Source organism: Bubalus bubalis, chromosome 24, assembly GCF_019923935.1.
Source record: "Bubalus bubalis isolate 160015118507 breed Murrah chromosome 24, NDDB_SH_1, whole genome shotgun sequence".
Taxonomy (NCBI): domain Eukaryota; kingdom Metazoa; phylum Chordata; class Mammalia; order Artiodactyla; family Bovidae; genus Bubalus; species Bubalus bubalis.
Genome location: NC_059180.1, coordinates 15,845,644 through 15,860,066, shown reverse-complemented (window position 1 = coordinate 15,860,066; position 14,423 = coordinate 15,845,644). Strand labels below are relative to the sequence as shown.

General features: G+C 61.0%; 3 protein-coding genes across 7 annotated transcripts; all 3 read right to left on the bottom strand.

Moving 5' to 3' along the window:
* Positions 1-333: 333 nt before the first annotated feature.
* PAGR1 (PAXIP1 associated glutamate rich protein 1) lies at positions 334-4,083 on the bottom strand. The gene is made up of 4 exons (XM_006070458.4): positions 3,948-4,083; positions 3,093-3,591; positions 2,802-2,884; positions 334-749 (listed from the first exon to the last, which is right to left on the bottom strand). Exons 2-4 carry the CDS (start codon positions 3,569-3,571, stop codon positions 553-555), a joined length of 759 nt encoding a protein of 252 aa, XP_006070520.1. The 5' UTR covers positions 3,572-3,591; positions 3,948-4,083; the 3' UTR covers positions 334-552.
* A 145-nt stretch (positions 4,084-4,228) lies between these two features.
* Positions 4,229-7,866, bottom strand: PRRT2 (proline rich transmembrane protein 2). The gene is given in 4 exon segments (XM_045164248.1): positions 4,229-5,568; positions 5,571-5,724; positions 6,105-7,057; positions 7,741-7,866. Coding segments are annotated over 3 exon segments (1,200 nt in total). The 5' UTR covers positions 6,990-7,057; positions 7,741-7,866; the 3' UTR covers positions 4,229-5,407.
* Positions 7,867-8,979: 1,113 nt separating this feature from the next.
* On the bottom strand, positions 8,980-14,106 carry MAZ (MYC associated zinc finger protein). 5 transcript variants are annotated; one of them, XM_025275313.2, is made up of 7 exons: positions 13,970-14,105; positions 13,263-13,349; positions 12,318-13,174; positions 11,850-11,913; positions 11,403-11,574; positions 10,385-10,609; positions 9,958-10,095 (listed from the first exon to the last, which is right to left on the bottom strand). In XM_025275313.2, the coding sequence occupies exons 1-6, from the start codon at positions 14,003-14,005 to the stop codon at positions 10,407-10,409; spliced, it is 1,419 nt and encodes a 472-aa protein (XP_025131098.1). In that variant the 5' UTR covers positions 14,006-14,105; the 3' UTR covers positions 9,958-10,095; positions 10,385-10,406. The 5 variants fall into 5 exon arrangements, with proteins under 5 accessions (XP_025131100.1, XP_025131097.1, XP_025131098.1 ...); XM_025275315.2 differs by lacking the exon at positions 10,385-10,609 and having other exon boundaries at positions 8,980-10,068; positions 11,397-11,574; positions 13,970-14,106; XM_025275311.2 differs by lacking the exon at positions 13,970-14,105 and having other exon boundaries at positions 13,263-13,538.
* Positions 14,107-14,423: the final 317 nt, after the last annotated feature.

The following is a 14,423-nucleotide window of genomic DNA, read 5'->3' as shown; positions in this document are numbered from 1 at the left end:
AATCTCATGGACAAAGGAGCCTGTCCATGGGGCTACAGTCCGTGGGGTCGCAAAAGAGTCAGACACGACTGAACAACTAATGAAGAACAAGGTGGCTCCTACTACAGCTGAAGGCACTGGGCTCATTCAGTGGCGGGGAATGCCCACCCCACAGCCAGCTGGCAGCCCTGGACGCACACTGGGAAGGGTCCACGGCCCGAGGCAGGGGGCAGGTGCTGACTGAGTTCACTTCTACCCCATCTGCCTTCAATTGCCCAATCGGGGTGAGTACAGTCCTGCTTCTCCACAAGGGTTTTGGCTTCAGCTGCAGCCTCTCCTCTAAGAGAAGGTAACTTGCTTTAAAATTTTTTTTTTTATTTTAGATTCAGCAAATTTGGCTCAGGTCTCCCAACAGATGTTCAAGAGAAAACATACACACACACACACACACACACACATCAGTCCTCCTTCTGGCAAGGTGTTGTGGTGGGAGTCTGGGAGCATCTCTCCTCTTGCCCAAGGCCCTGGGTGACGGAAGGTGGGCCAAGGCTCCAGCAGGCAGACTCGGCACCCTCAGTATTTCCGCTGCCGGGGGAAGAGACTCCCTGAGGACCGGAGTGGGGGGCTGGCGGGGCTGGCGTCCTCCGAGTCCAGGCTGAAGAGGTCCCTGCCGGTACGAAGGATCTGCTCCTCTAGCTTCTTGTGTCGCTTCATGTCTGAAAGGACCTTGTCCAGGCGGGCCTCCCGTTTCTGGCTCCGGACTGAGCTTCCTGAAGAAGGGGAAGATGAGAAAAGCGGAAGGGAGTGAGGCGGTATGTGCCAGACCTGCCTGGATCTTATTAATCACTTGGGGAGCTTATTAAACAAAAAGATTTCCAGGTCTGTTGTGAAGGCACTTTTTTTTTTTTTTTGGGATATTGTCACATTTTAATTTTTTGGTTTCATTTTGGCACATTCAACTCACACTCAAAGTTTTAGAATTAGAAGCACATTATCTTTCTATATGCAGGGTAGAAGACTATTTGTAAACCATGTAAATTTTTCAATTCATTCAGACATAATTGCCATAGACGTCATGAAGGTTCTGAGATTTAGGGTTGGGGTCTCAGACGGGGTGGGAATTGAAGCTTTAAATTATAAGAAGAGGCCAGAAATGTGAAGATCAGGAAGGAGTGTCCCAGGCAAGGGACAGGCAAATGCAAAAGCCCCAGGGAAGGAACACGGAGGTCTGTTTAATGAGAAATGTAGAGCTAGCAGAGACAGCAAAGACGAGGCCAAAGAAATGACTTACAGGCCATGACAAGGGGTTTGGATCTCTTAGTGTACATGGAAGCCTTGGGTGGGGGGAGAGGGGAGCTTGGATTCTCAATTGACATGCTCGTCCACCCACACCAGCCCCCGTAATTTGGAGGACTGAAAACAAGAGAAGTGACACAGCTTACATTTTGAAACATAAACTGTCTCTAGCGCTGAAACTGGTGGCAGGAAGACCAGTTAAGAGCTACCACAACTCTCCAGGTGACAGAGATGGTGGTGGCTTGAATGAAGATATCGTGTTAAAGGTGGAGAGCTGAACATGGACATGTGGAAGCAGAGCTAACAAGACTTGCTGCTGGCTTGAATGTTGAGGTGAAAGAAACCGAAATCAGGAATGGCTCCAGGACTTCCCTGATGGTCCAAGGGTTGTGAGTCTGCCTGACAACGCAGGGGACATGAGGTCGATCCCTGATCCAGGAGGATCCCACATGCCCTGGAGCAGCTAAGCCCGTGTGCCACAACTACGGAGCCCTTGCTCTACAGTCCAGGAGCTGCAACTACCGAAGCCCGCGTGCCCTAGGGCCCATGCTCTGCAACAAGAGAAGCCACTGCAATGAGACACCCAAGTATCAAAAAGCAGTACCTGCTTGCTGCTACTCGAGAAAGCCTGTGCACAGCAACAAAGACCACCATAGCCAAAATTTTTTTAGAAGATGGCTCCAAGGGGACTTTCTTGGTGGCTCAGATGGTAAAGAATCTTTCTGCAATGTGGGAGACCTGGGTTCGATCCCTGGGTTGAGACAATCCCCTGAAGAAAAGCATGGCAACCCACTCCAGTATTCTTGCCTAGAGAATCCCCGTGGACAGAGGAGCCTGGCAGGTTGCAGTCCATGGAATTGCAAAGAGTCTGAGCGACTAAGCACAGCACAACAGCAAGGGGACTTCCCTGGTGGTCCAGTGGTTAAGACTGTGCTTCCACTGCAAGGGCACAGGTTCCATCTCCAGTCAGGGAACTAGGATCCCACGTGCCGAGCAGCACGGCCCAAAACAAAACAAGAATGGTAAACTTTAGGAAGGCACACAGGATGGGAAACTGGGTAAGATTAGGACGTGTACCCAGCAGTGTGGGTATGCGGATCTAGGTAATAATAGCAATGACTTGGACTTCTACGATGACTGAGATCAAAGTAATGAGAAGCATGATGAAATTATCTGTGATAATCTTTTAAGGGAAGAGAGAAGGAAATGGCACCCCACTCCAGTACTCTTGCCTGGAAAATCCCATGGACAGAGGAGCCTGGTCGGCTACAGTCCATGGGGTCACAAAGAGTTGGACACGACTGAGTGACAACACAACAGGGGACCACTAAAGCTGGAAGGACGGCACCACTGAGTGCATCTCGCTCCTGAAGGTACAAGTTGTGTAGCTACCAAGGCACCAAGTCAAGGCCTCTTTTAGGGAGTCACTTTATGAGTAAGTGGGAGCAGAGGCTCTTCACCCCCGCCCCCGCATCCCCCCCTACCCGCCCCCCCTCCGCTGCCCAGTACTCCCCTCTCATCTGTACCTGGGGTGCGCCTCCGGTCAATTAGGGAGTCCTTTGGTGTCATTGGCTCATCATCAAAGTCAAATTCTGTAGGCATGTGTGGTCTGGGGCAGGGGGACAGACAGTGAAGGGTGAGGGTGGTTCTCCCCCCACCCCCAAACAACCACACTTGTCCGCAACCCCCTGGCTCTTCCTCTCCCTGTCTCTTCCCTCCCTTCATTTCCCATGATCTTGGGTCCCACCTTCCCTCCCTATTTCCTCCCGGCATCAGGGGAGGAGCCCCAAGGACAAGGTGCCAGGGTGTGCCCTCACTTTTCCTCTTCCTCCTCTTTGGCCTCTGGCTCCTCATCGGATCTCTCCTCTTCACTCTGGGCCTCAGGCGTGGGTGGCCGGCGGGGCAGGATCTCAGCCTGAAGCTCCAGGGTACCGTGGGCAGCCAGCAGTTCATAAAGCCGTTGGATTTCAGAGGGGGGTGGCATCCAGGACTGCCCATCTGCAGGCAGCTCCACCTCTTCATCGCTGCAGGGCACGCACCAGTCCTCGGATTCTCCCTTGGCACGCTCCTCCCCCTCAGGGCTGGGGGCTTCTCCCTGCACCTCCTCGGCCCCGGACCCCTCATGCTCAGCCTCCTCCCGGCCTCCTCCCTCTTCCTCGGCTTGATCGGCCGAAGCAGAGGGGCCTCCGGTATCCTCCACAGCCAGAGCCTGGAGACCGGAGGTCACTTCCCCTTCTTCAGACAGAGGCGCCGCCGTGGTGGCTGCAATGTCTCCATGGCCCCGGACAAGGGACATATGCCACTAGGGAAGGGGCCCTGCGATGACAGGAGATGGCAGGAGTACTAAGCCAGGGATCCCCCACCCCCGCCTCCGCGGGTAGGGCTTCCCGTGGCTTCGGGGAACGTCGGTCTAACCAATCAGGCTCCAACAGCAGTCCCTGCGAACAGACCCGCCGGTTCCCAGAAGGGGGCGCTCAAGTTCCCCCCAAGGACCCCGCCCCCACGGATCGAGATCTGGTATTCCGACGTTCCCAGGGACCCACAGAAACTACTTTCCACGCCGGAAAGGGGCGGACCCGTTCTTTTCGCCTTCACGCCGCCCCTCTCTACACCTGGATCCGGCACCCTCTCCCCACACCTCGAAGTTTCGCCACCTCAGCTACCGTACGCACCTGGAGCTAAGACCCGCCTCCCGGGCTGCGCAGGGTCACAGTACGCAGGCGCACCGAGATGGCGCGGGAGGCTCCGCTTTAGTCTAAGCTACTTGGAAGAGGAAAGCGAGGGAAGGCTTGCACATGCGCAGGTAGGCGCTCCGGAATGGTAGGCTTCGGCCCACAGTAAAGATGGCCACCGGTGCAGCGCATGCGCAAACCACGCACTAGGGTCTGCGGAAGAGGAGGAAGTACCTCCGGCCCCAGCGGCGCACGCATGTAAGGATAACTGAGGCTAGAGATGAGTCTCATGCAGTCTCCGTTTATTGGTGTCTCAGATCCATGCAGCATCGGCATACAAAAAGGGAGAATCAGTTTGATGTATCCTTTTTTTTGTTTGTTTTTAGACTTTTAGGTTTTTTTCCCTACACTTTTTTTAGGGGGAAAAAAAAAAACCCCGCCAACTCCGAACCGTGTTTTGGCTCGGTCCCCGCCTCCCCAGCGGACTGTCGCGTGCAACAAACCTCTCTCGTCCTCTTAGAAAATAATAATACACCTCTCCGCCCTTCCCTTGCTCCCTGCAGCTGGGAGCTTTGGTCCTGTTTGGGGGATTCTTTTTCTTACAAAGTACGTGAATGACCCCAGCTCCGACGAGTTCGCTGACTGGGTTAAAAAGCCCAGATGGGGCAGGTCAACTCAGGCTGACCAGGGAGGGTCAACAGCCGTGCCCCTCCGTTCTCCCAGGTGTGTGTTCGGAACACGCCACCCCTGCATGTCTCCAAACGAGGCCTGGCTTGCCAGCTCTGAGACCCCGAGGCACCCTGGGGGTCGTCCGGACCTGGGTGGTCCCAACAGAGAACAGTCGGAGCCCGGGCGAGAGCCCTCTCCTAACACCACTCCCCTCCCCCAGCCTGATCTAAGTGCTGGAGTTTTTGTAGGAGGGTGGAGGAGAGGATGCAGGAGGGAGATGAGGAGGCAGGAAGAGGAAGGGGGCGGAGGGTGTGGGGAGGGAAGTGGCGGTGAATAAGGTGGGGAGGAAGAAAGGGATGGGGGGAGGAAGCTGAGACAATGAATGTTGGGAAAGGGAGACCAGGATCGAGGTGCAGGAAATTTGGGGGGGTTGTAGTGCAGGAAGGTGGGGAGAGATGCAGGGAGGCTGAGAGCACAGAAAGATGGGGAGATGTTTAGGGAGGATTCCAAAAGTGCAGGAAGTGCAAGGATAGGGAAGCCGAGAGGCTGGAGGGGGTGCAGGCAGAAGTGCAGGGAGGTTGTTAACAGTGCAGGGAGAAGGGAGGCCTACGGTTGGCAGAGGAGCCTGGCAGGATGCAGGAGCAGGAAAGAAGCTGTAAACAAGGCCGCTCAGGCTCCCTTGGTCCCTATGGGTGCGGGCCTGGGCCATGGATTGGGCTCCCCCCAGGGGAGGATGGGCCCAAGGCAGCTCCCAACAGGAGAAAAAGTCTTGGAATGCAGGGCAGAGCCCCTCACTTATACACTGTGGGAGAGGAGAGGGAGGGACAGACAGAGACGGTGGGGCAGGGGGGTGGGGGAGACAAGGAGAGACAAAGAAGTAGGGAGGACAGACAGGAGAGAGCAGGGGCAGGGGTTAGTAAAGCCGCCCTTGCCAACCCTTCCATTCCTCCCAGCCTGTCCCAGACCCCCACTCACCGCCTAAGTTGATGACGCAGGAGGCGATAATGATGAGGATCCCCCCTACCAGTGCCACGATGCTTAAGAGCTTGGCCACGCGACCCAGACGCTGGGCCCCATCCACGTCCCCCTGTTGCAAGCTGTTTCGGGACTGGGGTTAGAGTGAGGGGTGGGGGCACCAGCCCAGGTCAGGAAATGCCAGCCAGGCAGAGATTGGGTGTAAGAGTCATCCAGAGGAGACAGGCCAGCCGGTGGACAGTGGTTAAGGGAGGAAGGGGGTTGAGAGGCAGCAGGAGAAGGCACAGGTCAGTAAGACTGTGTGAAATGTCTCGACTTCCCTCCCACCTGATGGGGTAGGGCTCAGAAGGTGAAGTCCCAGGGAGAGGTGAGCAAAGGCCCAGTAATTGGGAAGTGAGATCCATGCAGAGAGGGGAGGGGAGGCGGGGTTACTCCTGGGGCTGTGTCCCAGCACAGGGCAGGAAACTGGGAACCACTGCAGGCCTGGGCCAGGCAGGGTCCCCTGGGGCTCACCATGACGGCATAAGCGAAGGCCACGATGTTGACAGGCCACATGGGGCAGAAGCAGGACAGGATGGCGAGGATGATGTAGTCTCGAGGTTTCTGGGTGCCTTCACCCCCCTCTACCCCAGATCCTGCGAGCTGGGAGCTAGGGTGGCGGCTCAGGCTTCCTCGGGGAGATCCTGAATGCCCACTGTGAGCCTTTCCTAGTCGATCCTCCTCCACCAGCTGCTGCAGCACACGGGGTGGGGCCCCATTGGCTGGGGGGGTCTTTGTGGAGGGTGGTGAGTGAGGCTGGGGGGCTAGACCCTCTTCCCCATTGCCATCACCAGCCTGCAGTGGAACCACTGCCCCATTCTCCTGCTTTTCTCCCATGCTCTCGCTCAGGATCTCAGAGGTGGGCTCCTCCTGGGTAGGGGGCTCTGGCTGAAGGGCTGGTGTGGAAGTGGACTGGGAAGCTGGCTGGGGTTCTGGCTGGGGGGCAGGCTCTGAGGCTGGCTCAAGCGGGGCTGCGGATTCCAGGTTGGATTCCGGGTCTGCAGTGGCCTCTTTCCTCACTTCGGGTTTGGATGCTAGCTCTTGGCATGTTTCTTCAGTGCTGGAGTTGGCCTTTGCTTCCCCTCCTGGGCTTGAGCTGAGGTTTCTGGCCTCAGCTGCTTCAGGGACCCCCGTTGGGGTCTCTGTGGTTTCTGGAGCCAGCCCAACCTTGGGTTCTGAGTCCACAGGGGCCCCCATGACGTCTGGGGCTGGCTGCAGGGTCTCTGGCTCATCTGAGACCCCAGCTGGGACCCGGGGAGAGCCAGTTTGGCCTTCAGAATGGCCAGGCCCTTCTCCCTGGGTCTGGGGACCCTCCTCTACCCCCTTAATCTCAGAGACCTCAGAGCTGCTAGCTGCCATCTTGAGACAGGAGAGGGGAGAGGGCCTCTGAGGGAAGGATGGAACGGCGCTGAAGACAGCAGCAAATCCTGCAAGAGGAGGAGACAGGCTTGGTGTGAGGAGGGAAGAGGTAGCTTTCAGCGCTGCAGCCCAAGAGAGCGATGCTCCTGTCTCAGGGCCAGCCTTGGGCGGCCTCTGGGGAAAAGGAAGAAAAGTTGGGGTTTCCTTTGCTTTGGGGTGGGACATCTCTGGGGAGGAGTGCTCTGCTCAGGCTTCTGGTTGGAGAGCCCTGGGAAGATGAACCCTTTTGTAAACAAGGTTTCCCCACGGTCTCTTCCTGGGTCCACCCAACAAGATCCAAACTCATCCTAGCAGATACCACAGCACCCCAAAATCAACAAGCTGTTCAGACTCAGAGGTTCCGATAGGCAGACTGGGCAGAGGACCCCGAAACTCACATCCCACTCTCTCTGCATCCTCCCTTCCTGCCTGGGCGCCCAGCCGGTGCGGTTTTCGTGCTGCGCTTTTGCGGCGTAGACGCCCGCGCCCCTCCCTCGGGAACCTGGGCATCTCCGCTGAGCCCCTTCCCAGCCCCTCTCCCAGGGATTCCCTCGCCCCGGGGGGACCGGCGCTGTCTCCTCCCATTGGCGTGGCGCGCCCAGCACCACCCGTCAGTCCATAAGGCGCCCGCATTCCGGTACAGCCTTCCCGGCGTCCGCTGTCTGTCCGTCCACTCCTACCCGCAGCTTCAGTCAGTCCATTCCCGTCTCACCTCGACGCCGGCCTCCAGACTGCTCCGGCTGCTGCTGCTGCCGCCGCCGCCGCCACCGCCGCGGTTGCAGCCGCCGCAGCCCGGGAGGGAGCAAGTCAGCGAGCGAGGAAGGGAGGCGGCGGGTCTCCCCTCCCCTCGGCTCATCCCCTCCTCTCAGGTCCCCTCCCCTACGCTTCGCTGCCGTGCACCGCCCCCGCCCCTTGCACGGCTCCCGCCCCTCCCGGCCAGCCGGAGGGAGCCACGCGTGCCAGGCCCCGCGTTACCTGGGCAACCGGCCGGGGGACCACTCGCGCGGCTCCCTAGCCCTTCCTCGCGCGCCTCCTGGGGGTGTCCCCTTCCCAGGCCCCGGGCCCCTCCCGCCAACGGTCACCGGGGGTCCTGGCAGAGGCAGGAGGTCAGGGGAAGCGGAGAGGGGCCTCCGAGGAGGCTGGACCAGTGAGGCAGGCAGAACCAGGTGGAGGCACCCCTGCCAGCAGGAAGGGAAGGGAGATGAGGCCAAACTTGGGAGAGGCTGCAGAGGATGATCAGGGTGGAGTTTCCAGAAGGGAGCCTGCAGAACCGCAAGTCCCTCTACCGCCAAGGAAGCAGCAGCAGCAGAAATGGGTAATGGAAGGCTCAAGAAAAGGGTCCCTGGAAGGGTCAGAGCAGTGACTGGGAAGGGAATTCCAAGGGGCAGGATGGAGGGTGCAAGAGCAGTCTGGAACAGGAGGCTGGGTAAGAGCAGGGTGGACCACACCAAGAATGAAGAGGACGAGTGGGAAGAAGTGCAGTTTTTATTCTCCACGTCTTTGTTCCCAGTCCTAGGGCTGAGTTGCCCAGTCTTTCCACAGCTATATCATCCATCACCTCTCAGGGCCTTGAGAGTGCAGGTATTGGGCTGGGGTGTGAGCAGCAGGCAGTGGGTCTGGACCGAAGGGGAAAAGCAGCATTTATGTCCAGCAACTGTTTGGGTTTCTGACCCAGGCCTCTTCAAGCCTCCAGGGGCTATTCTGGGCCTGGGTGGATTGAGTATTCCCCAGAGACTCCGGAGTCCTCGAACTTGCTCCCCCGCAGCCTAAGAGCCTCGGCCCCACCCTGAATCTGGACTGCCTCGGCTGGTGCTGCCTCTGGGGAAGGAGGAGCTGGAGCCCCAGAGCTGCACAGGGCTGAGCAAGGCTGCAACTGACCAACTGCAGGCCTAAGAATTCCCTTGGGGGTGGGAACAGGGGGCTCGGTGAGAGCAATTCATTGAGTCTGAGACACGTTTTTATTTAAAATTTATTGTAATGGGGTCCGCGCAAAAGGAGGGGGTGAAGGGTGGGGAACATGCAGGGGACACCGGAACACGATGACATGGCCAGGGCCACAGCTTCTGTCGTGGGGGAGAGGGATGAAAAGAAAAGGCCAGGGCTGGAGCTGGGGTGGAAGAGGGAAGGGGGAGACACTGTGGCTGCATTCCCCCCACCCCCAGGAAGCACCTCTAGTCCCTGGATACCTCCATTTACCCTGGCCCCTAGGATTCCATCTCTTGTCCTGCCTCTGGCCCTAGTGGCTCCTTCTTTTGCTCCCCTTGACTTTGTTTTCCCCTGACAGATTCTTAAGCAGGATGATGTTCAGGGCCTGACCCCAAACAACCCCACCTGATGAAGGTACAACCTTTGCTTTCTGCCCCTTCTCAAATCTCACCTTTCCCCATCTCTGGGACAGAATCTTTGATTTCCCTCCTTCCTCTCCTCCCTCCCCCTGGAAAAAAAAAAAAAAAGCACCAACTCCCCAGGGAGGGGCAGCAGACAGTAGGGGCGGGGGCACCGGAAGGAGGAGAGCAAGAAGGACCATCGAGGGAGAAGGCTCACAATCCCTGGAAGGGCAGGGCAGGGGGTCACAGAGAGGAGAGGGGGTGAGGGCAGTGGCCACTCCTGTCCTCTGCTCCCCCCTGCCCACTGTCCAGGGGACTTCAACACAACCAAGGGAACAGGTGTGTCTGGGGTCAGGTCTCATAGGGAGGAGAGAGGAGCAGGAGAAACAAATCGTTAAAACCTAGCAAATTCCCCTAAGAAAACATTTCTTCCTCCTTTCCTTCTGGAGGCTCCTTGGTTGGTGGGGGAAGTAGTGAGGAGTTGGTGGGAAAAGAGAGGGGAAGAGGAGATGGTACCGAGGGAGTTTCCTCCATTCTCCCCTCTCCCCCCCACCAACTTGGAGCTCACCAGGGCTGGGAGGGAAGTGGCTGAGAGCTCACAGGCACCCCCTCGGCCCCAGAGAGGGAGCCCACGCCTGTGGGTGGGGCTGCCACTGCTGCTGCTGCTGCTGCTGCTGCTGCCGCCGCCGCCGCCGCCATTGGACAAACCTCACCTGCCATTGGACAGACCTCACCTGTACCTGCAAGGTGAGAACCACCAGGAAATCACAGCGCGATCTGAATGGCAAGAGCCTTGCCCCTTGCCCCAGATGCCCTCCCCTGGGACACAGCCGTTGCTCACTCCCTGTTAAGATTTCGGCCTGCATCCTTACCTCATTCTGCTGAAAGGCCCTCCCTGGTCCCAGAAGTCTCCCTAACTTGGGGATAGCTGGGCATCCCTGGCCTTCCTAAGATCCCCTATTGGGTCCTGTGAGCCCCCTCGTCCCACGCACCCCATCCCACCCCCCCCAGCCATGCCCCACGCCTTGCCTGGTGGGTGCGGGGGTCCCCCTCAGCAGGTGGGCTGTGGCTGGGGGGCATCTCCCGGGACAGGGGGGGCGGCCCCCCCCAGATGGGTCTGCATGTGGCCGGCCAGCTGGGCAGGGGTCTTGCAGTGCACGCTGCACAGCTTGCACAGGATGCGGTCAGCCCGCGGGGCCTGGAGCCCATGGTCCTTCACCGCGTGGATGCGCAGGTATGCTGCCGTGGTGAAGCCTATTAGGGGGGTGGATGGGGGGTGGGGGTCAGCCAGGTGGAGACCCCAGAGACGGGGTTGTTCTCCTAGGCTGGGGACGCCCTCCTCAGATGGCCCTGTCCTCCTCCCACCACATCCTTGGTAGCCTGGGGCCAACTACTCTGCTGGGGCTGGGGGCGGGGAACAGCCCCCCGAGTGTGGGAACTGGTTGAATGGTGTTGGCTTCTGGGCCTTGGTGTCCCCAGAGTCCATTCTCTGTGGCTGGGGGATCTCTCCCGGGGTGACAGGACACTGATTCCTAGCCACTTGAAGAGTTGACCCTCAGCAGAGACGGCTGTGTCCCCTCCCTCCAGTGCCCCATACAGTCTCAGCCCAGTTACTCAGTGGAGTGAATTTGTTTAAAAGCAGCTCCCTCTGCTACTGAGACAGGGCGAGTACTTTGTAAATCTCTGCCAACGTACTCCACTTGCCCCAGGAGCTGAAGACAAGAACTTGTGGCTGCACAGCTGAAACCTTGCCTGCCAACCCGTGGGAACTGGCTCTCTTGACCACTCCCTCCTCAAAGCAGTCGTGCCCCCTCCCATCTCCCCACACGCATCCAGGAGTTGACTCTTTCTGGTAGATCATCTCCAGCAATGACATCTTAGAACTTAGTGATGTTCAGTCGTCCCAACGTTCCTTCGTGTGCTTTCTAAAGGGCTCTAGATGCCACGAGCTCTTGGCTACAGCACCTTTAACCCACAACTGTGGAAGGGCCTCTGGTTTTGTCCCCACCCTCTGTCCCTGGCCCTCCCGGCATCTCTCAGCATGTACCTTTGTTGCAGAGCTCACAGACATGGTGAGGGCCCTGGCTGTGCACCTTCATGTGGTCCGAAATATAAGCCGAGCTCAACATCTTGCCACACACATGACATGGCACCTTCTCCTCGTGTCGTACTGTGTGGGCCCGCAGACGATCCTTCGTAGCAAAAGCTGCCTCACATTTCTGGGGAGGGGGGAGGGGCGTGGGGGGTGTCAGGAGAGTTAAAGCTTCGGGGAGTGGGGCGAGGGGGGCAAGAGGTTAAAGGAATCAGAGCCTCGGGGGTCTTTGATCTGTAGGAAATGGGAGTGAGATGATGAGGCCTTGAAGAAGGGATGAGAAAATGGAGTGAAAAAGCAAAAAGAAGAGAGAGAAAAAGGGGCTCTGAGAGGCTGAACTCAGACAACTACAATGAGGATCAAAATCGTGAAAATCAGGACAGGAGGAGGCGGGCTTCCTACCTCACATTTGAAGGGCCGTTCTGTTGAGTGCACTTGTCTGACGTGACTGTTGAGGTGATCCGGCCTGGGGACACGTTGGGTTTGGGGTTAGGGCCCTGGGGTGTGGATGGGTCCTCGAGTCTGCCTAACTCGGCCCATCAAGCATTTGCAAGGGTCCCTGCATTTTCTCCCAAGCCCAGGGATTCAGAGTCCCGGTCAGGCAGGAAATCCCTCCTCTCGCTCTAGGCGGCCTCGGCCTCCTCCCACTCGAAGCACTCCTACAACCGAAGGACCCACCTCCTTTTGCTAAGGACCACCCCCTGCTCCCTGGTAACCGGGAGAGGCTTGCCTCCCTCCTCCCTGGGAGTGGCTCCCCGGCCCCATCCTCAGAAAGCTCCCTCCCTCCCCGCCAGCCGAGGCCAGGCCACCTCCAACGCCGGCCTTCCCGCCCTCCCCACCCGCCCAGGGGGCGGCCGAGGCCGTGCACACCGGGAGAAGCTCTTGCCACAGTGGGAGCAGTTGTAGGGCTTGTGCACAGCGCCGTCATGTGAGCGCACGTGGTAGCTCATGCGGTCCTTGCGCTTGAAGCGCTGCTGGCACACCGGGCACTGGTAGGGCTTCTCGTCCGAGTGCGACAGCTTGTGTCGGTTCAGGTGGTACACGTCGCGGAAGGCCTTGCCGCACATCTCGCAGGCGTGGTTCTTCCGGATGCGCTTTCCCGAGGCGGTCGTGGTCACCACGCCACCGGCGGCCACTGCGGCAGCTCCGCCGCCGGCGCCCGCCTCTCCCCCTCCCCCGCCAGCTCCGCTCAGTTGGGGCACGCTCAAGAGGCTTAGGGGCACCATGGTGGGCATCTTCATAGCACCCGAGGGGACCCGGCCGGCTTTGGCTCCGGTGTGGATGGCCTCGTGCCTTCGGAGATTGTAGCCGTTCTTGAACTCCTTGGCGCACAGAGCGCAGATGTAGGGCCCCTTGCTCTTTGTCTTCTTCTCCAAGGCAGATGCGACCGGGGCCACGGCGACCGTCGAGGTTGGGGCAACGACGGCGGTGGCCGCGGCTGCGGCGATGGTGGCGGCAGAGACAGGGGGCGCGGCCTCGGCGGCGGGCGCCGACACCGGCGGGGGCGGCGGAGGAGGCGCCGGGGGCTGCTTCAGAGCCGCTGTGTCCACAGTGGAGGCGGCAGCCGGGGCCGGGGGCGCAGCAGCAACGGCGGCGGCGGCAGCGGCAGCGGCGGCGGCAGCCGCGGCCGCGGCGGACTCCTGGGCGGCGGCGAGGACCGGGAGCAAGTCCACCTGGAGGGGTTCGGCCGCCGGGGCCTGGGGCGTGGGTGGGGGCGCCGGCGCGGCCTGCGAAGACAAGGCGCCGTGTGGGCCGCGGCCGCGGGTCGGCGCCCTCCCGGCCCGGCCCGGCCCGCCACGGCCGGCCCCTACTCACCTGGAATGGACTCTGGGCGCAGCCCTGGGAGGCAAAGAAGCGGGACTGGAGCTCAGCCCCGACCTGCAGGGGGTTCTGGGCGTGACCCTGAGGTGGCGGGAAGGAGTTCATGAGGCCGCCCACCCCCCGGGAGTCCAGGCCCAGCACGGGGAAGGGGGGGGCCAGCAGCGTGCAAGGGAACACGGGGAACATGGCCTCGGCCACGGCGGGGCCCCCGGGGCTCAGCGGGGGCCGGGGGCGCGGGCCGCACGGGGCCCGGGCTCGGGGCGCCGCCCCCGGCCGGCCGGGCTGGGCCGCGCCGAACGCATGGCCCGCGGGCCGCCCCGCCGCCCGCGCACCCCGGCCGGCGGGAGGGAGGGAAGGAGGGCGCCTGGCGGGCCGCGGAGCGCGGCGGCGACGGCGGCGGCGACGCCCCCGGGGGGGGGGCGGGAGGCCCCGCGGGGCCGGGGGCCGGGGGCGGGGGCCCGGGCGGCGGCGGCGGCGGCGGTTGGAGCCTGGCGGGGCGGGGTGGGGGGAGCGAGGGAGCAGCCTCGGCCCCCGCCGCGCGCGCGCCCAGCCGGCGCCTCGGGGAGGGCGGGGGAGGGCGCGAGGGAGGGAGGGGGACAGCTGCGCGCGCACCGGGCGCGCGGAGGGGGGGTGGGACGGGAGGGAGGGCGGGCGGGAGGGGGTGTGGGAAGGGGGGGTGGGGCGGGGGAGGGGGTTGTTACCTGGAAGATGAAGCTGCTCCAGTTGCCGGGATCCATGGCGGAGGGAGGGAGGGAGGTGGCTCGCGCTCACCCTGGGGCGGGAGGAGGAGGAGGCGGCCGTGGGGGAGGGGGGAACCCGGGGAGGAGGCGCGCGGGGCGGGCGGGAGGGGGGAAGGAGGAGGAGGGTGGGGGGAGCGGAGCACACTGCGCGCGGGGAGGGAGGGCGGGCGGGGGGCGCGAGGACACACAAGAGGCTGGAGCGGGCGCGAGCGCGAGCGCGCGCTAGGCCCGCGGGAGGGGGGAGGTACAAGAGGGACTCTGGCGGGAGGAGGGACAGAGGAGCCACCCAGCAGCCGGAGTCGCCCCAAGCGCGAGACCCCTGAGACGGCCGCTGATTGGCTGACGATGGCGCAGGTGGTGGGCGCGCGGGAGACGGGGCGGCTTCTCTCTCCCCCCCCTCAAAGATTCCACCCCC